Source organism: Pimephales promelas, chromosome 20, assembly GCF_988280905.1.
Source record: "Pimephales promelas chromosome 20, fPimPro1.hap1.1, whole genome shotgun sequence".
Classification (NCBI taxonomy): domain Eukaryota; kingdom Metazoa; phylum Chordata; class Actinopteri; order Cypriniformes; family Leuciscidae; genus Pimephales; species Pimephales promelas.
The window spans coordinates 20,745,908-20,768,265 of NC_142788.1; the positions used below are offsets into that span (position 1 = coordinate 20,745,908).

The window sequence follows — 22,358 nt, forward strand, 5'->3', positions numbered from 1 at the left end:
TGGCATTATCGTGGGTTCAGTGTAATTTTTAGGATCTCTTTGGAAGGGAGGGGGCAATACTACCCTTTTTATAAACAACTGTGTGCCGTAAAATGTGAAGTCAGTAGAAGACCTTACGCACTCGTCTTACGAGCAAAACAGTGGTTTTGGTTTTCCCACACACTGAAGCATGGATGTTAAATTGGATTTGACTGTCCACGCAGTTGTTTTCATCCTAATTACTGTTGTTTATTTTGGATGTGGGCACGCCGGCGAGCACTCCCCTCTCCAGGTATGTGTACTTGGTAATAAAACTATTGTTCATATGTTTGCACTTAGTAGTTATTTTACTCTTTGGTCTGTGACGTTTCCTTTGAAAAGTAAAAAGTAAAACGTCTAGTTTGTTTTGAGTGACCGATTTTATTTTGTGCTAAACTGAAAGTGCACCTCGTCACACAATTACGCGCGAAAACATCTGAGGAATTTCGGTTCTAGTGGAATATTATTTCATTCTATAAAAAGGGTTTATTTACTTAAAGAATCATTTATTTACTTTTTTGCATCTAGAATGATAATGTCTTACGAAATCAAACGAGAGCAAGGTAAATAAAATGTATTTTGAAATCATAGTCTAATTATTCCGAGCTGCAGTGTTTTCTGAAATATGTTCATATTTTAAGTTATTTGGAGTCTTGACCAAAATAACTTAAAACCCAATTAGAATTCTGTACGAATGTTTTATGGATTCATTTATGGGTCAAATAATGAAAGCGGAAAGGTAAGGGAGGAAATCATGAAGGTGTTGCCCTATGAATTTTATACATTCACATATTATGCAAATTAACTTATTTCGTGCATATTAACACAATTTTATGTTATGATTACTTTTTTTATTAGGGTGTATTCAGGTTGATTGCAACGTTTTTTCCTCAGTCATCATCTCAATGGCAAAAATATCAACCTGAATTCACTCCTATTATAAAATGTGATGTAATACTCTCACAGAGTGGTTTCATTTAAAAAGTGTACTGGAAATTCATAGTAGCAGAGACACATTTCTTTCCCATATTTAGCATTTTGTTTATATTTGCAGTAGATGTGGTAATACATTGGCACAGCAGTGAATTGTGTCTAAAGTTAACATGTTAAATCCTCCATTGGCCTTGTGTGTACAGTATTTTAGTTCCATTTCCACCCCTTTCATGAATGACTTTGATTCAGGCTATTTCAATTTAAGATCAAGACCAAACCACTGGCATCTGAGAAGTATAATACTGACAGTATTTCAATCTATTTCTTCATGTATGCCTCTGCCCGCAAAGGTACATTTATGGTTGGCAATTTAAGTTAATCAAGTTTACCAAGTCCATATGGATACTTACAGGTATTACTTAGATACTTTTATGTGGCATACTTTTACTAAATACAGCTGAGTAAGAGTACATTATTCTGGTCAGGACATATAAAGAAAAAGATATAAGCCTGACATGTAACTTTGTTTTTGTTTTTTGTTCAGAGACCGAGACGTCAGACCTCAGCAGCAAAACCAGCAGTAAGTGTGACAGTAAAAGCTACATTTTTGTTTCTTACTAAACTGTAAACATTAAGATAAATTCCTTGTTTTACTTGTTATTTTTTTTACTTGGGTTTATTGTGAAATTCCATAAATCACATATAGCCTACCGTTCTTGCCTTTTGACCCATGAGTTCCTTTTCATTTTAAGAAACCAAATGTTTATTCCTGTAAAATACACGAGAACGACTTAAAAGCAATATGACCAGAACAATCAAAATCTGTCACTGGACACAGAGAGCAAAATTCTGTCATCTTAACAATGTACTGACAGAAGCTCAAATTTGGGATATCTTTTAGTCTTTTAGTGTTCCTCATTTCTATCATCTTGTTCTAATTATTTTAATACCTGATTGTGTCACAATCTTGCCTATAGATAACTTTATAATTTTATACAAAGCTTCTTGTAGTGCTATGCTGTTGTATGCAGTGTTCAGATTGACTAGTTTTTCTGTTGCCAGACCAATGTGGTCTGAATCAGGTTCAAGTAAACAGATCAAGATGTTCTATATACTGAGCTCTGACATCAGTTCAAAAGTCCTGAGAAATCAACAGTAACACGCTAATCATACAAATTGTTTGATAAAGCAATGTCGTTTTAGAATTGGTGTCTTATGTCAGATATGCCCATTCAACTTGTTCATGTGTACAGATAGCAGAGATTGGGATATTTGTCACACAGGGAAGTTGTCTTCTCATGGAAAGAATGCCTTTTTGTGATGTTTTGTGATAACTATACTAGCCCTTTTTTCCCCTAATTTGTGTAAAATGTGATCTGGCATATTGGTATGATGTTTTGGTCTTTGTTGTGCCCTCAGCTCAAGGTGACGGATTACCATGTGCGCTGTTCTGTAGTGTCTCGCTATGCTGTAACCACAGTGGAGAGCACCGTGTGGAACCAGCTCCACATCACTAAGGAGGCGGCCTTTGAGGTGGATTTGTCCTCTTCTGCATTCATCTCCAACTTTACAATGTGAGTAAAACATTACACCACATTTTCTTTCTGTTTTTCTGGCTTTCAGACTGTCAGTTTAAAATTAGGATATATTGCAATTATATTGAATATCATTTGGCTTAAGCTTGAGGTTTCCCCTGAATGGACACAGCAGGATTGTACTTGTTCCAATGATCTGTTCATGTGGAAAGAAGTGCTTTGTGAAAAATATTTTTAATGCTCAGATCTGGTTTACAGAAATAATTAAAAGATTACCACACTTAAAAGTGAAAGTTCAACATTTACTCGACCTCCACATGTCATTTCAAGAATGACTTCCTTTCTTCTGTTACATCACAAATACATTTTGTTCTTTTCCATGCAGATGAATGGGAACTTGCAAGCTGTAAAAAGGATACAAAAGTACCATGAAATTATCACAAAAATGATACATTATTTTTCAAGTCTTTTAGAGCCGTACAATAACTTGAGTGACAAAGGCACTTATATTTGCAAAAACAAAAAACAAAAAAAAAAAAACAATATCCGGCCTCCTTGGCACATTCGTCACGAGTGAACAAATTCCTTTAAGTTGGATTTTTTCAATGAATCAGCCGATGGAAGTTCTTGAGTTAAAATCTAACTAAAGTGTAAGATATCAAGTGACTGACGACATAAAATTGGTCTGATTGACACATGATGTTTTATTAACAAAATTCGGGAGGAGCACTTTCAGATAATTAATCTAATTAACATGGGAGGAGCTCATCCAGTCCACTCAATAAGCATTAGGAGAGACTTACCTCTGTTCACCACCCCATCTCCTCACTTCTAACTATTCCTATCCCAACCTGGCATGGAGTACTCTGGGTTCGGGCCATATTCCGAGCTCGGAGCCCTTCCCTCAGAGAGCATGCTAAATACACATAACCTTTACTCTATTTAATTATATGTAAGTGTGAACTCGTGAAACAAAGTTTTTGATGACTTCTAAAGACTTGAAATATAGTCATAAGTGGTCCATAAAAATGACAATCCTCTCTTCATTGCACTCTCTTGTTGTTCCAAACCAGTATAAGCTTCAAAAAGATGAAAAGCACCTTAAAGTATCGTATGGTGCTTTTTTGTTGAGGACTTTTATAATAAAACTTCTATGAGAGACATTGTAAAGAATTCATATTCGCTCAGCAGATATGAGTGTGTTATGTGAACCTCTTTTCCAAAAATGAATGCTAAATATAAATATATTCCCACAAATAAGCCATAACAGCTTGATAAAGCACACAGTGGCTGGATTTGGAAGCCAACATGGGTCAAAAGTAAAGAACGTTCAGGCCAGATGAATAGCAGGCTTTGTTAAGAAAACTCAGAGAGCTAATAGAGAAAATGACGAGTACTGGCTCTGTTCACTCTCTCTTTTACCCAGCAGAGTTTACCAAGGCACATGGCCAAAGTACACACGCTCACACATTTACGTGTACATAAATACACACATGTATGAAGAATGCACACATGTATCCATCGACAAAGCAGGGTTTCAAGTTTCAATGTACATCACAGATGCTGAAGGTATCACACACTTTTGTACGCACAAAAACAGACAGGCACTTCCACCAGGCTTTGTACTTTTTCAAATAACTGCAGCAAATGTGTTTCTTTAGAGCAGTAGTGTTTGTTAAACTGTGACTGAGAGCTCTGTTCACAGTGTCACATGCACAGTGATCCCAGACCTCTCAGTGCCACACATACATACAGGCGCCTCATTTTCCACTGTGCCTTAAACTGTCCATTCACCCTGCTCTTATTCAAACAAGCTCTTTTTCAAGGCTGTTGGTTTATTTTGGTTGGTTCTTGTTGATTTTTATTTAAATATATTTGCTGACCTTACGTTAGTATTTTCTCTCCTTGACCCTCATGTAAACATACACAAAGAGAGTATGGATCACTTCGTGTGGGCGTTTATGCATGGGAAATGCTTCTGCTCTGAGTGCTGAGGGGATTGGAATGAGTTTTTCAGTAATCACGTTTTTGAGGGAAATGACATTTTATGCTCACCTCTTTTTCAATGTCACTAGCTGTGTGGTTTGAAAGCCTGTTTCTGCATTTTTTTTTGTGAGGGAAAGTTTAAAATAAGAAATACAGTCATTGTGTGATAGAAGTTGTAATTATGAGAAAATTTTTTTTGTTAAAATAGTCACAGTTGTGAGATGTAAACTCACATTTTGAGATGTCTCAATTGCTTTTACAAAGGTGAGATATAAGATAATGTAAGATATAAGTCACAACAATGAGGAAAAATAATTGCAAGAATATTTATATTGTCACAATTATGATAAAATCACATTTTAAGTGGACTCTTTAAAAGTGGACTCTTTTAAAAAAGGCCTTAAAACCCATCTTTTTAGAAAAGCCTTTTATGGCTAACAGTGCTTTTATTTCATTTATTTTATCTATTTTAATGTTCCTGATTTTATGTGTAGCACTTTGAGGTCATTAAATTGATGTGAAGTGCGTTACAAATAAAATATATTATTATTATTATTTTCAGATATAGTCACAAATGCAATAGATAGTCACACCTATGCAAATAAAGTCACAACATTGAGATAGAAAGTCACATTGTGAGTCAAATCAATTGCAATTATGAGAAACTGCTTTTTTTTTACTCTGAGGTATGTTTTAAATTTGATGTATGATCCAGTGAAAATTGGTTTTGCTATGCATCAACCAACAGCATATTATAACTATATGAACTAGACTTGCCTGTATGATCTTTATCAAACTAAATATTTATGCTTTCTGCTCTGATTTGTCTTCTGTTTATTTCTAGCACCTCAAATGGTAAGGTGTATGTGGCTCAGGTGAAGAGGAGAACTGATGCCAGGAAGATCTATGATACCGCTAAGAAGCAGGGGAAAACGGCAGGACTTGTTGCCACAAAGTCAGTCCAAAATCTGTTAAATACCTTCTCCACTGGGACTTGCTTTTGGCAGAATCCCAGTGTGCAGCCAGGCATTTACTAAAAAATGCAATAGGTCACATTTAATTGACTTTTTTCAGGTTTGACCCAACAGACATGCTGTTTTAGAAATGGATGTGTTGAGAAAATCTCTCAAATTGTTCTTATACAGTTGCAGATGTTTTAAACTTAACTTTTTTTTGTTGGATCATCCTTAAAGTTTTATTTTCATTTATTTGGAGAAAGAGTTATCTCAGGACACATGGACAAACACTTTATTTATATCTTCCATGAAGAACTGGAATCTGATTAAACTTCTATTGTATTCCAAAGGGAGCGCGAGATAGAGAAGTTCCGAGTAGCAGTTAACGTGCCTCCTGGGACTCGGGTGTCCTTCTCACTCTCTTATGAGGAGCTGTTATCACGACGGCTTGGCCGATATGAGCTCTCCCTGGGTCTACGACCTGGTCAACCCGTGCAGAACATCTCCTTGGATGTCAGCATATCAGAGAGGACTGGCATCAGCTTCATCAGAGCTCTGCCACTACGAACTAGCCGACTGCTCACAAACAGTGTTCAAGGTACTGTAAAAGAAAGCTCCTTTGCGACGTCCACCCAATGCACAGACCAACAAATCTCAAAGATATGGTTTCTCTTTTTTAACTGTTCTTATAGCAGATGCAGAACCGCCTCCTTCAACTAAGGTCGAGCAGAATCCTCTCTGCGCACATGTGCGTTACACTCCCACCATACAGCAACAGAGGAACATCTCTCCCAGAGGTCTCAATGCAGACTTCGTCATTCAGTATGACGTGGAGCTCAAAGACCCTATGGGGGACATTCAGGTCTTCACACTAACCTACTTGTTGGTACCAGAATAGCATTGGTTTCCATGTAGCATTATGATGTTATTATTATTTTTTTCTCCAGGTGGATGATGGCTACTTTGTTCACTTCTTTGCACCTCGAGGACTGCCTGTAGTTCCTAAAGATGTCATTTTTGTCATTGACATCAGCGGCTCAATGATTGGCACAAAAATTAAGCAGGTACCATCTCAACCACCTCAAACCCACAACTTGTCGAGAAAGTGATGAGGAACACTGATGTATTTCTCCATTGTGTTTTACATCAGACTAAGGCAGCCATGACCACCATACTGAGTGACCTGCGTGAAGGAGATTACTTCAATCTCATCACTTTCTCCGATAAGGTCTACATCTGGAAGAAAGGACGCACTGTGCGGGCCACACGGCAGAATGTTCGGGATGCCAAGGAATTTGTCAGGAAGATAATCGCAGAGGGCTGTAAGTGTTTTCTTTGTATCTTAAGAAAATGATATATATTTTCAGTGATTCAGTAACCACTCGCATCACGGATTCATGCGAAGGATTCGTCTGGCTGATTCAATCCATTTCCTCGTAACTCTTTTTGAACAATTCATCAAATGAACCGGCTTATTACATTTATTTGTTTGTGGATCATATGTTTCCTGCAGGCTGTAGGTTTTTTTTGTCTGTAACGCAGTAGAAAGAGACATGTCTTTGCCAGTATTTTGTGTTACACTTCATCACAATCAGTTTGGACTAGAAGATTCACAATACGATTTATTTTGCTGTGAAGCTGGAGATTAAACAGCCACCCACAGAGAAGATTTAGTAGTGCAGGAAATACAGTAATGTACTGTCTTTTTTTCATTAAACCAGGGACAAACATCAATTCAGCTCTACTGTCTGCGGCCCAGCTGCTAAACCCTTCTTTGACCAATGGTAAAGCGCCTTCATCTCACCGTGTCCCCATGATCATCTTTCTGACTGATGGAGAAGCCACTATTGGGGAGACAGAACCAGACGTGATTCTACGTAATGCACAAAATGCTTTGGGCTTAGCTTCGTTATTTGGCCTGGCCTTTGGAGATGATGCTGATTTTCCAATGTTGAGAAAGCTGGCATTGGAGAATCGGGGTGTGGCTCGGATGGTAATTGCCTTTTAAAGTACAAGTTGTCCTATACACAACAGTGTTATTACATCTTTATACATACAAATGCATAATGCTTGGTGTGGTCATATTATTCAACAACAGATTCTTGTTTTTCTAATGAAACCATTTAATTAATTATTCAGTGACTCATTCATAAAGCAGTCACTGATTTTTTGTTCCTAAATGTATTTTTTTTTTTTAGAAATGAATCAGTTAAAAAATGTTTCAGTGACTGACTAATCATTGAAAGATAAACTTAGAAAACTCAGAAAATCAGAGGGATACTAACTGTGAAATGTCAGTGTATACTCTATATCTTCACTCTTGAAATGGTTTTAAGCCAATCAAAATCAAATGATTTATAAAAACATTAATAATAAGAATAGTTTATTTGAATAGTAGATAGTAAATTATATGTGAATTAAATTATAATAGTTCATATTTTAATTTATTTGTTGTCTTTTAGGTATATGAGGACGATGATGCAGCTGTCCAGTTGAAAGGTTTCTATGATGAAGTCGCCAGTCCTCTGCTTTCAGATATCCAGCTGTCCTATCTAGGCGATCAGGCGTATGATATCACTCGCTCTTTGTTCCCCAACTACTTCCAGGGCTCTGAATTGGTAGTCACGGGACGACTTAAACCAGGCGTGCGGGATCTAAAGGTCACACTGACGGCAAACGATTCGAAGCAGAAAGTGAAAGTGGAGAATGAGGTACCACTAGCCAAAGTAGTTGTAAATGGCACAGAAGCATCTCTGGGCTGTGCAAAGGCACTGGATGGGATTCCTAGCTTTGTGCATCGTCTCTGGGCTTATTTTACAATCAAAGAGTTGCTGCTGGCTAAAATCAACACCTCAGATTTGATCACACAGCGCCTTCTTGTAGATAAAGCCACCAATCTTTCACTAAAGTACAATTTCGTAACACCAGTTACTTCGTTGGTTGTGATCAAACCGGATATTGATGAACCAGAACCTACGGTTAGCTCTTCTGTTGTGGCTACTACCAGCAAGACTTCAACTAGTACCATAACAGGTTCTACAAGTGTGATGAATCTGACCTCTCACACTGCACCTAAAATATCTTCCACATCTGCAATGGGAACCAAAAAATCCAGCCTTTTCTCTCCTCCAAAAACAAGCAAACTTCCTGTCACCAAATCTGTACAAGCACATCCACCACCCTCAGGGCTTCACACCACAGGTCGACCGCCTAACACCTCTGTCTCCCTTGACAAAACAATCCCTCCTCCATCACTAAAAAAGACCACTACAGGACCACTCAAGACCACCACTACCCCACTTTCCAGCAAGCCATCTTCCTCTCCTCCCAGCTCCATCAAAACCACACAAGCCTCGGCTAGGATTTCAAACAGACCTCTCAATATGACGAAAACCACTTCTTCCCCTCCACCAGTGAAAAGCACAACACTAGTCACCTTAGTCAAAACTGCACAATCTGTGATGAAAGACTCATCAGACATTGAGAATTCTTCTACCTCAGGACTCACAACGCTTCAGCAAGGCCAAGAGACACTGACCTCCACAGCATCTACATCAGATGCTAACTCAGACATTCATGTTAAACTGGAAGTGGCCACACTGATGTCTCCTACTTTTCTGCATATGGCTGGAATGACAGATGCACCAAAGTTGTGGGAAGCCTCTCGTTTTATGGGTGAGTTCCTTCTTAGGAGCAGAAGCCGACATGTATAGCCACAGTGTTGCAGATATTTGGCTGTTTTGTTTGAATGGAATTTAGGAATTGAATTGAATGTCACATACATTTCAAATGAATAACCAATTAATTTGATGGTCATTTTTTTGGACCTCTAAAATCCATTTTTTCTCTGTCCATCAGATGTGTCTTCGTCCATTCAGATTCAGAGGAAAGGTAATACAATCGTTTTTTTCCTCCTTTTTAGACACTGTTTGTGTTTGCCCCTGTTATGCTTTTTTTTTAAATTATCTTTTATGCAATGTGTAATATTGCTGTTTGTGAAGGCAAAAAAAAGAGTTGTCTGCAACTCCATTGTACTTACTCTTACATGCCTATATAACAATGTAACACATTTGGATAATGTCAGCTTATGGTCATTGGCCACATGCTCTGTAAGCAGTAGACCAATCACAACAGACTGGGCCATCTGACCCGTCAGAGCAGTATAGGCGGAGCTTAGAGAGACTGAATCTCAAACTAACCATTTTCAGACTCTTTGAGAAACGTGGTGTTATGCAATGTATGAGAAAATTGTGTTTTTTGACCTTGGATGCATGCAAACCTATTGTAGGAGCCATCAAACCAATATTATAAAATAAATATTTGTCTTTTATTTAACTGTAGAATGATTTCAATAATATTTGTTAAATATGTAAAATTACTTTATACTTATGAAAAAAACACACTGAAAAACTACACCTGGGACTAATTAAATTCAATGATAATAATGGCGGAAACTCAACACCTTTTCACCTCGTTACTTTAGTCAAACTTCTTCAGGTACTGGAGTGATGCACAGTGACTGATGAGTATATTTCGCTCTTCACGTCCTGTAATGTATAAATATTCCCTGTTTCCTATGCCATTCGCAGTGCCCTTTGAACTGAATATACACATCAGGCCATAAAGCCGAGTATAGTAAAATGCATAAATAACAGTATGTAAAAATGACAATAACATTATGGCAATGTTGTAACTTCTGATCATGTGTCTCATGATCTTTCATACAGATATTGAACTTGAACTTAAAGGTGATATTGAAGGAGATATTGAACTTAAAGGTAAGCAATATGTTTTCAACTACAAAGTGGTAAATCAGTTTGGCAATAATACAAAATATAAAATAATAAATACCTGCTTAAACACGAATGAAATTAAGCCAAAGCTGCGTCATCATGATGTTATTTTTCAGATTATGATATAGCACATGACTCCGACTATGACTACAACATTCATTATGAGACATGTGAGTTTAAAACATTACGAATCTTTGCTCAGTCAATTTTTTTTTCCGCCGCTTGAGATTATTGTTATGTACATTTTTTGATTTGATCATTATTTTTTCAGATTCAGATGCTGAGGTTGCTGGTAAGCACTTAATTCATAATTTAACAACCTGCTTACTGTATATTCAATAATACATATTTATAAATGAGGTGTACCTACATTATTAACCCTTTAAATGCTTTTAGCAGAAGCGCACATTTTATGTGTCTTAATTGTTTCAACAGACCCAGACAATCCATCCAGTTTAAGTTCAGTTAGAGTCTTCTCCTCATCAGGTATGTACTCTGGGACATAATATTTCATGAAATGCTTCATGTTCCTTCTTCCTTTATCCATTTTGTGCATTTGAATTGATTGTAATCACATAGAAGGGATACACTAACATACTTCAGTGTTTCTTGTTTTTGAAAGTGGATGGCGACCCACATTTTGTTGTTCATCTCTCAAAGCTCCATCAGAACTTGTGTTTTACCATTGATGGCAGGGCTAATGATGTACTACGGCTTCTTGAGGACCCAGACAAAGGTGGTTTTATAAATTTTATGGAAACTAAACAAGAATAAATTAAATGAGATGCTATTTAGATTCCTGTTTTATGACTCTTACCATTAGGAGTGATTGTGGATGGGCATTTAATAATGGCTCCTTCTAAGGAGGGGATGAAGAATCGTACTCGTACATTCTTCGACAGGATTTCTATCACTGCTGCCAAAGGTGCCGTTGTGATCACTTTAACACTGGACTCAGTGGTAGTAGAGGCAGAAGGGAAGGAAATCGAGACGCTGCCTACCAATCAGAGAGGATATGTGGAGCGGCACAGTTTGAGAATCACTGTTGAAGAGCACCATAGCTGCTGGATTGAGCTCGGAGATGGTGTGCGGTTCTTAATTCTCTTCCATCGTTACAACCATCCCAAATACTTTCAAATGGAGCACCTGGGCTTCTATATTGCTAATGGAAAAGGCCTCTCTCACCTTACTCAAGGGCTGTTGGGTAGGTAACACTGCATTTTGTTTTTAATCTTATTTAGTGAGACATCAAATTGATTTTCAGACTGATTTTCCTACATGTGATGAGCTTGTTTTGGTGTTTTCTTCCACTTTCAGGCCAATTTCAACATACCCATATAGAGGTCATAAAGGCAACGGATCAAACGGGTTTCCATCATGCGCAAACAAATAAGAACACTTCGCTAGCCATGGGATGGATAAAGAAAGGAGATGAGCATTTTCCTGTCACTCTACAAGACAAGAATCTGAAAGACTCATCCAGGAAGCGTCACTCAGCTCAATGTTGGGTAGTGCCGGAGGTGGATGTAGAGAGACTTCTGGGCCAGTCCTACGAGAGCTATGTTGTGGATCACCAATAGATAACCCGCACACCATATTTCAACATCTACAGAAAAGGTACAGAAAACACACTGGAACTTGAATCTTGTGCTATTAGACAGTGCAAACAAACGAGTGATCGGGAATAAAACAGAGACTTCGAATACACACAACTATGATGAATTGAAAGATGCTTTCTTGCATTGATTGGTCCACATATATGCATTTAAACATAATGGTAAACTACTTTTCAAAAGTTTGGGTCAGAAAGATTTAATTTATTTTTTCTTAAAGCTGCACTCCATAACTTTTTTGGGGTTAAAAATGATCCAGAATACATATTTGAGAAAATACATAACCAGCCAGTGTTCAAAACTATCTGCTTGCCTAAGCTCGAATCAAACCGGTAAGCTTGTAATGTTAATTACAATGTTAATTAAAATTTTTAACTCCAGTGGTACTCGTGGATTTCCGCGGGAGATTCGAGTATGTCTTTGCGTCATTATGTCACATCTGTACACACAAAGTCTCGGCTAGTCGACTATATTGCGTGGGGATGTTGGAGTTGGAGATTTATAGCCTTTTCTCACAGCACTTGATATAATTAAACTTATCAATTTGATGGCGAATCCAGACAGATTTAAACGACAATCACCAGTGACAACTAGAGACTCATCCGCTGTAAAATGCAAAAGACTTTATTCGGAGTTCGGAGTGGCTAACTTACAGAAAAAAAGAGACTGCAACCGGACCCATGCGAAAACAAGGATACATATTGGAAGGACATTACATGAAGTCACGCAATGCTGCGGTTAACATTAACTATTTGTGAACAAAGTATAATTTGCACGGTTTTGCGTGATATGATAAGCGATTTTTAGATTTTCAGCGCGATTTCCTGCAATGTCAGAACAAAAGTGGATGTTACTTACTAGTTCAGATGACATTTTCCAGTGAAAATTCTTATGTTGGTCATACTTCCAAAAAGAATAATCTGATTCTGAATGCCAATATCCACACCAGCACGGTGACTGGCAGCCACACACTCTCCTCAAACATTGTGTTCATCCACTCTGTGCCGTGTCGAAGTACAACTCTCGTAAAGTTGATAATTCTACGAATAACTGTAATTGCAGATTTTGAACAGAGGTGGCGACAAAGAGGGAAAATTGCGGACTGCAGCTTTAAAGAAGTGAACGTGTTTATTCTGCAAAGATGCATTCTGCAACAAAAATGTTACAAAAACATAATGTTCTTTTGAATTTTCTATTCATCAAAGAATCCTGATAAAAAGTATCACAACTGACACTGATGTTTCTTGCGCATAAAAGGATTTCTGAAGGATCTTATGACACTGAAGACCGGAGTAATGATGCTGAAAATCTTACCAACTCCAAACTTTTGAATGGTTGTGTATATCAGTGCCTTTTTATCACGAAATTAACCATTTCAAATGTAATAAATATATTAAATAATAGCGTTGGGATGAGATTATTGCACAATGATCAAATATTTCTTCTAAGCTTCCAGTTAGTTTGCACAGATATATGTAATGTGTATATGCATCCATTTGAAATAATATAACGAGAGAATTGTGATTTAAAAATATTTTTACATTATTAACGAGTATTGAATGCTTTACTTTGTCCTGTAAGGAAAAGGAAATCTTTCATATGTGCAAATAATCAAACATAACCAAAGAAAGATTCGTTTTATTCATATTTATTTTTGTTGCACAAGACTGCTCAAACACGAGATGAAATTCACAACTTAAAATTGTTGAGTTTGTGTGTCAGTTTTTTTTTAAAGATGTTTAGTTGTTTCAACATTGAAAATGAAAGACAAAATGAAAATAAATACAGTACAAAACAGTTAATCCAAACATATGCAACAATATGCTGGAGAGGTGCAAAAGATAACAAATATAGCAATGCAGCGTAATTCTATTTAATTCCAGTTATCAATAATTCACAATCTAATTTGTGCACTAAGGAAGAGAGTTCAAGACCTGTATGCTTCTATGTGAATCTATAAGGCCATAAGTGACTTTGGCCCAATAAACTTCAGGAATGTTAAAAAACTGTCACACTCCTTGTTTTCCATTAAAAATAAAAAAGGGGAAAAAACTTTCTCAGTAAAGGCGAATATGGAAAACAACATGACAATGCTTGTAAATGCTACACTGAAAGCTGTATGGTGAGGATTCAAAATCATCTGGTCCAGACTAGTGTCTACTATAACTATTCATGGCAATTCGATTCATTTTGAAACAAAAACGAGCATGAATCGAGATATACCGTAAGTAATGGTGAAAATGACCAGTCAGTTTGTCTTGTGGTTTCAAATAGCCAAGTGTAAATGCAGAAACTACATGTGTCAATCGCTGATAAGATGGAAGAGAAATCTAAGATGCAGAGGAAAGCTTAACAGTACACAGAGAAATCCATAGTGTTCATCACAATCGAAAGTTAAAGTATGTATGTAGTATTTAGTAGACTGGAGTCAGACTGGTTTACAAAAGCCAGAAAACCAACAGGATATGGCTACTATCAATAACAGAAGATCTGATACCCATTAAATTCACATTATCATTAACTTCTGCAGCTGTGGAAGTGAAAATTGCTTCCACATTCTTAAGACTCATTTCCCGTAAACTAAGTGATTGACGTGTTATGTATTTTCGCATACATTTGCATTTGATAACATCGGTTTTCACTACAAACAAAATGAATGCAGGAGGATGAGGAATGTAGAATTAGGTCATTAGAAATTCTGAGGCCGTACAATATTTTTAACATTGTAATGTTAGTTACAAGTCAATGGCTTACAATTCACTTCTATACTGCATATTATACATCTCATTCAATTTCGTTGAATATGCACCAATAATCATAAAAAATAATTAAATAACTATGAAATAACTTAGGAGCAGAAGGGTGAGGAATAGGAAATGTGGTGATATGAGACTGTCAGTTCAGTTTTTGATTGCTAGATGTGGCAAAGTCAGGTTTAATTTCGTACAACCTTATGCATTTCATATACTATTACATCCTTTGTCCAAGTGTCAAAATGTAGTGTTTAATGGTGAGCGGTTAATAATCTTACTATACTTTTGTCAGTGACACTTTCCTAAAGAACAGGAAGGCTGCTGTTCACATGAAGCTGTTAAATGTCAAAGTGACGACAGTATGCTATCTAACAGTCTGAGGACTGTTGGGGATACATCACGAAAGTGGATGAGAAAACGTTTGAAATCTCCTTCAATATTCAAGGAATCGTTCACATGTATGGGCTTCAGTCAAAGACGATATTCAGAGAACAAAAATACACGTGTTTCACTTCAACAGGATATTTTGCGCAAACGATGCATACTGCTTGTGTAAGAATCTAAAGTAGCATGTTGGTGTGAGCCCACTTTGTAGTGCAGAGTTGTGGAATGTGAGCGATAGAGCGTTTGTGTGTCTGTGTGCTGTAATAGTATCTGAACAGAGACACCGAAGGGGTGTGGAGACAATGAGCAAAGAGCACTCTGGGAAAGATAAGGCTGGTTGAAAGAGATTTACAACGTCGTTGCATTGTCGATTCTGCTCTGCGCGACCTCTGAACCTAGCCCAGTAAATCCCGTTCAGCCCGCCCCATCTCTGCCCTCCATTTGAACATTGCCTCTTCACTCCTCTGTCACTTCTCCACCCCTCACTGCTCGTCCTCGCCGAAGACGTCGTTCTGTTTACGCTTCATGTTCTCAAAGTCGAAGTCACTGCCTGTCATCCGCTTGTAGATGTCCTTGATGTCGTTACAAGTTGTTTCAAAATGAGTGGTGGCGTCATAGGACCGGGATGCAAATATCTGGAGAAATGACATCAAAACTGGTTATATTTCTGATTCTGACTGAAGAGGTCAAGAAGTGCACAAGAATTTAAAAAAGAAATTACTGCAAAGCTAGTTTTGTTACTGTTATCTAGAGCTATTAAACTGGAAGGATTTATAGTATTTATTCACTTTTTGAACGTGCTTTCATTTTTATAATAGTCAGTGTTGTGTGTAATGCGGTACAGTAACGTAACTACTTTTTCGGGTAAAAAGGAATGTAATGCGCTTCTACTGAAAATTTGGTAACGAAGCGTAGTTACTTTTTCAATTCGGCGAAACGTTACTTTTCCCAGGGACAGATTTGACAGCGATCTCCGTAATTTGACCGATTTAATAATAATGATAATAATAATAATATATTTTATTTATAACAAACTTTTCATTCCGAAGAATCTCAAAGTGCTGGACAGGAGAACAGTAACTAAAAATAATACCAAAACAATCAGTACAAAAACGCCTTTCTGAATAAAAACGTCTTCAGCGATTTGACAGCGAATTTGACAGGGATCGCCATTTAGTGAACGCCTACAGAGAGAAATGCCTTGTTTTGTTTAAAGACATTTCAAGCTTTATATATATATATATATATAGAGAGAGAGAGAGAGATATATTTATCATGTCCATGAGGCATACGCTGAGTTTCGGTTAATTTATGATGAGGTGCACTCCAGTTCACGCGCAACAGATTAGAATGTCCCCTTATTATGCCGAAATAACAAGATAAATTTTCTTTTTTTCTTCACCAGGTAGTTCAGGACTTCCATAGAATACAGCCTGAATATAATTGCTTCCAGAAATTATTTTTGATCATTTAGGAACAGATATTGGGTTCTGCCCAGTCAAGCAATATAAAAGTAATGCAAAAGTAACGAGTAACCTAAAAAGTTACTTTCCATATGGTAGGTAACTAAGTAAAGTAACAGATTCCTTTTTCAAAGAAGTAACGAGTAACATACTACACTACTTTTTAAAAGTAACTTCACCAACACTGATAATAGTAAATAAAGAATATTAAAATAACAGACAAAAGCTGACCTGACTGTCTGTCCCATCATCTGTGGGTTCATACATGTCACTGATGGCCACAAACCTGTAAAAATGACAAAATAATAATACAAACAATCATTGCATTTAATGACTGCAGTGCAGCCATGAGTGAGGAGTGTAGTTAAAACTAAATAGTCAACTTATTCTGACCCACGTTGTTTGATAAGAACTTTCATTAAAATAATTGACAAAACTGTAATCAAGATTTGCAGTTGTGTTGTGGAACTGAATATTAGTGCTTACGTTAATATTGTTTTTTTTTTTACTATAAAAAGCAAGGTAAACTAACTTTTGGTCAATGGGCTCGATGAGTTCCAGAGCAGGTTCGATTTCAGCTTCAGGATCAGATGTTTCCACAGTGGTGCTTACGATGGCAATGTATTTCCCCTGAGCCGCCACGTTATGGGCGTAGGAGATCATGCAAACATAGATATCTACATGCAAATAACAACAAAATAAGCATGAGCTTTTCATGACATAAGCAGGTCAGCTTATTTTTTAAATAAAAGTAAGCAGCACCCTCTAGTGGTGTCTGCACAGTAGTGCCTACCTGAATGCACATGCATCTTTGTTTATCCTGCAAATCATTCTCTGCAAATATTCCCCTTTTATACAAATACCACAAGAATCAACAAGTGCTTTCACAAACCTGATTTGCGGTTAACTTGGTTCTGGGGGATGATGATCTGGCAGGAATTGGCATCATTAGTGTTTTTAATGGGATGGCTGAGGACGCAGATGACCCTGATCACCTGGCCTACTTTGTGCACACGGTCCGCTATGTAGCTTGGGTCACAGATGAGCTGTTTGCATCGGGCAACCTTGGAAAAGAAATTCAAACATAAATTCTGTCTCAAACTTTTCCAAAGAAAATCCCCGCCTTATCCCTTTGTAATAATAAATTATTTTATTTTCTTAATTTTGTTCAATAAAAGAAGTTTGTTATATCCAAGTGGGCCGCACACGTCCTGAAAAGTGAAGCCAAAACATTTTTGATCGCCCCGTAGTGGCTGGCTGCAGTATAGGTCATTAACTCCGCCCTCTCCAAGTAAACGACTGGGACATGAGACAAACTTGAAAAAAATTGCACATTTTTTGTCAATTTAAGTAGTTCTTATGACGCTGATATATGTTGAAATGTTCGTTTTAGTTAATTATTTGATGCTATAAAAATGAGATGTAGCCTCATGATTGGCAGATTTGCTTGCGATTGAGTCTGCGGGAGTTTGGGCGGGACCTTGATACCGCGGCTCCACCTCACGATCGCTACGGCAGAGACTCTGGCTCCAAATGATGTCATCAGCACAAGATGGCAGCTGCCATTTCTGGGACATTTTGGCTTTATTTTTCTACAGTGGAAGGAAGTGAAGACATGTCGTCTTTTACAGTTTATGGTCATATCCCACTTCAAAAACTAAGCAAAAAAAGTACCTCTCCTTCTGATTTCACGCCCACCACATGTCCTCCCTCCATCACTATCTCATCCACTGGTTTGTTCAGCATGTATGTTCCTCCATAAATAGCACTTAACCTGTAAGTTCAAAAAGCCCATGTTTAAAACATAAGGGCTTCACAGTGACACTCAACATGATTACTTGAGAATGATTGGGTGTGGGAGGGACCACTAACCTAGCAAACCCCTGAGGCAGCTCCCCCAGTCCGTACAGGGGGTACAGGTAGGGGCTCTTTCCGTAACGTGCCAGAGATTCACTGTAGAGTTTGATCCTATTGATGGTCTCCAGGCACGGCTGCTCCAGGTAACTAGGAGGAATTCAATTCAATATCAATGCAAAATACTTCATTGTTATTTGTTGACATTAAGCCAAGACACATCAGGTGAATGAATAATAGATGACACCCTGTAGCTTAATCACTGTAAAGTACTGCTGCTTAGTATTAGAAATATTTTTTGGTTGACATTAGAGTTAAAGGTTTTTACAGAGGGGATGTTAGAGGGTTAGAGAGTTTTTACAGAGGGGATATATATTTTTAATGACTCTATAAATCAAAAAAATACTAGAAAAAAAGAAAACAAATCACCATCACTGCATCCAATATTGTGTACTGTCTGAGTAGGTACTACATTTGAATTTACTGCGCAACCATTAAAAAAGTATGTTCTATATGAATGAAATTCAGACATACTACATTCACCATATTGTTACTGTAATGTGACCTACCAGCTTTAGCTGCATTGATTCACTTCCATTCATAAATCCCCTCCAGTGGCCTCGTGGGATAGAATCTTACTGTAAGTAGTAACTCATCCAGGGACTAATCGCCTACTGTTTGTCGAATACTATATAGTAGGGACGTTTTAAAAGAATGTATGTGTGTGTTAATATGTTAATGTGTCTTTGAGGACATTTTAACTCTCCGGCCAGGCTGTTGTTAAAAAAAAATAACTTGTTCTTAAGTTGCTTGTCTGGTTAAATAAAGGTCAATAATAATTTGATTTCGGACAGGAATAAAATGTTAAATAATTAAGGCAAATGATATAAGATAAGACCCCTCTCTAAAAACCTTTCAGAATATAGATATGAAATGGCCTTTTACAAGATCTGTTGTTATTAAAATCTTCAGACATAAACAAATGAAGTGTAGTAAAAAACTTAAATGTGTAAAAATGATTATGGCTGTAGCGTGTTGCTTTAAGTAATGTTTTATAAGATTTGTATACACTATGAGGTTTTGTAACACTGACACTTACTCATCTGTCCTGTAGAGGGCCAGGGCATGTCCAGTGAAGTCTACGACGTCCTGTCCTAAGTCAAACTTCTTGTACACTTCTCCCATTGTTGTAAGTTTGGGATCGACACCCTCAAAGGTCTTGGGGTCATTCTCATCAAAGTTGGCCACAAAAACTAGGAACTTCCGGAAACGTCTCTTCTCAAACATTCCCATTAGGTCTAAGCAACACATATTTTGTGTCATCTATACAAGTCTGTATATAAATTCTTGATTTATTCCTACAGTCAATATACTAAACTGTAAAAAAAAAAAAAAAAAAAAAAAAAACTTTTCCGAAGTTATAAATAAAAGATAATTGGAGTACGTTTGACACGAAAATACTATTTTAGTCTTTCTACTTCAAAATTTTATTTCAATTCAGTGTGTTACTTGCCATTTCTTTTGTAATTATTTATTAATTTACAAGCAATATCTGAGTAAAAAAGAATCCTACACCATTTTCTTTCCAGTGTAGCTGTACTCACTTGAAGCCAGTGCCTCTGTCTCAGTAGAGGGCACTTTGTAGATTTTTCCCCCTTTATACACGAAGCTTCCCTCAACCACTTTGAAGTCAAGATATCTGGTCACTTCAGTGTATAGAAGCATCTTAACTAATTGACCTTAAGGAAGATAACAATGACAAAATGTGATTGTGCATCATTATTCAGAAAGTTGCTAACAGAAAAATTACAAAATTACATGAATTAAGGGGCAACAATCTAATCCCCAAACATGTTTCGAAAAATATTCTCACACCAGCAATTATGCTACATAAGTATTTTTACCATTGGCCATTAAGAATTTAGGAATAAGGTCCACATTCCAGTCTCTTCCTCGGCCCATTGACTCTGGGGGGCTGTCTGAAATCCCAAATCTCTTGTACAGCTGAGAAAAAAAGGCATGTAAAATGTGAGTGCATGCATAAAAAACAAGGATAAATGCAACATTTAAATATCATATGATAATATTTTTGTAAAGGGTGTCCATTCATATTTTTTTAATAAGTACATACTATTCATTTTTTATATACATTTAAAATGAATATAGAATAGAATATTAATTTATGTAGAAATACACAGATTTTTATTATACTTTTATTCTTCGACAAAATCATTTCATGGTTAATGTGTGTAAAATCAAGCAGACATGAAATAAGTAATAAATGACCTCCTCCAGGGGTGTGATAGAGGAACTTTCACCACCGTAGTATGGATTTCTGTCCATATGCAAAACTTTCTTCCCATTCACGGACATGATCCCAGAGAGAATACATTCCTACACAAATAAACATCATTCAGTTGAAATAATCTGTGATGGATTTATATATATATATATATATATGTATATATATATATATATATATATATATACCAAAGATATATATATATATATATATGCTGAGATGTGCGCCGGTATAGCCTTGACTTCCGCGTTGAACACTGGGATGCGAGTCACCCCACCCAACTAGTGATGGAAAGTCCGAGTCATTTCCGCGAATCGGTTCATTTAAACAGTTCTCGGTGTAATGAAGCGGTCCTCAAACCAAATTATTCTATGATTCGTTTACGTCATTCTGACATCCTAGCGGGGCCAATTTCGTGAAATATGATTATTGTAATTTTGAGAGTTCCAGTTCAGTTTGTTCCAGCCGTGAAAAAAAATCTAGAACCTAAATATGATCGATATTTACATTAAAACAGGCTACTATAATTTACATCTTGGCTGATTTTTTTTTTTAAATTCAATTCTTTGTGTGCTAGAACTATCATATAATCAAATCGTAAACATATTTCCAGTACGTATTTAAAAAAAAAAAAACGTCTGTTCGATAACTGCGAAACCCCTCGGGTAGATTAATTGAAAAGATTCGACTCTAAAGAACAATTCGTTGCTGATTCGGACACCGCTACACCCATCCAGCCACGAGCCGCAGCCCAGATCAGCCCACAATCCTCCATGAGAAAAAATAGAGAAACGTATAATGTAAAAACATATCTGTTTTTATCGTTCTTTTGATTAGTAGTAATGCTGCATTTTGCACGTATTTTTCCTATATCACGTTCCCGTTTTTTTTTCAATTTGGCCCTTTAAAATATATCAATAACAAAAAAATCCACTAAACCCTGTCCAAAACGGATGAATTGCAAGGAACCTATGAACTGACATCAGTTAAGCACAATACAGCTTCGCGGCGTTGGCGACCCCGTAAAAGGCGAAATATATGCTCTAAACACATTATGTTCCCCTCTTTCGACGCACGAGCAAACGGGATACCTGATGCCACTCCTTAGAACCAGACACTGAATCAGTCATTACTTTTTAATCACCGCTGTCATGTCAATGTAATGATGCAGCCGCAATGGCTTTGAAATTGCGGGGGAAGACGTAATTGGGAAGGATTGCACTTGTATACAGGTAGAAATGACGATAAATACTGGATCACTACACACAGTATACTGGTCCAAAGGATGCGTCAGCAATAGGCCCTCAGGTTCAATCTAACGCAAAGCATCTATTCCTACAGTCACATCTCTGATAACAGCATAAGCATACGAGCATCAATCGACAATATCATCATCTGTTTCATCTGAGTCATTAGTGACCTGAATGCGTTACTCACTGTGAGTCCGGTGCCCAATACGATAACATCATATTCCTCATCCATGTTGTAACGTTATTACAGTGGATCTCCCTTCTTTAGCCAAATTTCCGCTGCAAAAAAAATCTGCAAAACGGTGTTGATGCAATGAAATATTTATGCAAAATCAGTCTGTTGTCCTATTACCGACAGTAAAACGAACTCTTTGCAAACAGTTATCGCTCGAATGATTTGATACGTATCACAATTGTTCACTGACTGTGGTGCGAGTCGCGACCGGCGAGAACAACCAAAGATGGCCCTGACCGCAGCACGGGCTCCAGCGGTGCGGACACATTCGCAAAATAATATA

General features: G+C 37.2%; 2 protein-coding genes across 3 annotated transcripts; one reads left to right on the forward strand and one right to left on the reverse strand.

The window, feature by feature from the left end:
* The first annotated feature begins 87 nt into the window (after positions 1–87).
* Positions 88–13,957, forward strand: itih6 (inter-alpha-trypsin inhibitor heavy chain family member 6). 2 transcript variants are annotated; one of them, XM_039651670.2, is made up of 18 exons: positions 88–271; positions 1,496–1,531; positions 2,371–2,525; positions 5,317–5,427; positions 5,779–6,026; positions 6,121–6,290; positions 6,376–6,492; positions 6,579–6,750; positions 7,150–7,421; positions 7,891–9,103; positions 9,287–9,319; positions 10,156–10,206; positions 10,338–10,391; positions 10,493–10,513; positions 10,657–10,707; positions 10,844–10,957; positions 11,045–11,425; positions 11,539–13,957. In XM_039651670.2, the coding sequence occupies exons 1-18, from the start codon at positions 170–172 to the stop codon at positions 11,799–11,801; spliced, it is 3,564 nt and encodes a 1,187-aa protein (XP_039507604.2). In that variant the 5' UTR covers positions 88–169; the 3' UTR covers positions 11,802–13,957. The 2 variants fall into 2 exon arrangements, with proteins under 2 accessions (XP_039507604.2, XP_088980621.1); XM_089124495.1 differs by having other exon boundaries at positions 6,124–6,290.
* On the reverse strand, positions 13,467–22,320 carry gdi1 (GDP dissociation inhibitor 1). Its single transcript, XM_039651714.2, has 11 exons — positions 22,028–22,320; positions 20,575–20,682; positions 20,193–20,292; positions 19,893–20,027; positions 19,388–19,586; positions 18,307–18,438; positions 18,109–18,208; positions 17,327–17,498; positions 16,967–17,111; positions 16,666–16,720; positions 13,467–15,606 (listed from the first exon to the last, which is right to left on the reverse strand). The coding sequence occupies exons 1-11, from the start codon at positions 22,070–22,072 to the stop codon at positions 15,454–15,456; spliced, it is 1,344 nt and encodes a 447-aa protein (XP_039507648.1). The 5' UTR covers positions 22,073–22,320; the 3' UTR covers positions 13,467–15,453.
* Between the last annotated feature and the right edge of the window lie 38 nt (positions 22,321–22,358).

Coding starts and splice junctions, on each gene's coding strand:
- itih6 (XM_039651670.2), top strand. CDS start 170: ATGGATGTTAAATTGGATTTGACTGTCCACGCAGTTGTTTTCATCCTA. Junction 10,207..10,337: donor AGGAGATATTGAACTTAAAG/GTAAGCAATATG, acceptor GTTATTTTTCAG/ATTATGATATAGCACATGAC. Junction 11,426..11,538: donor CCTTACTCAAGGGCTGTTGG/GTAGGTAACACT, acceptor TTCCACTTTCAG/GCCAATTTCAACATACCCAT.
- gdi1 (XM_039651714.2), bottom strand. CDS start 22,072: ATGGATGAGGAATATGATGTTATCGTATTGGGCACCGGACTCACA. Junction 17,499..18,108: donor GCGTGAAATCAGAAGGAGAG/GTACTTTTTTTG, acceptor TTCTTTTCCAAG/GTTGCCCGATGCAAACAGCT. Junction 17,112..17,326: donor CCAAGTTAACCGCAAATCAG/GTTTGTGAAAGC, acceptor ATTTGCATGTAG/ATATCTATGTTTGCATGATC.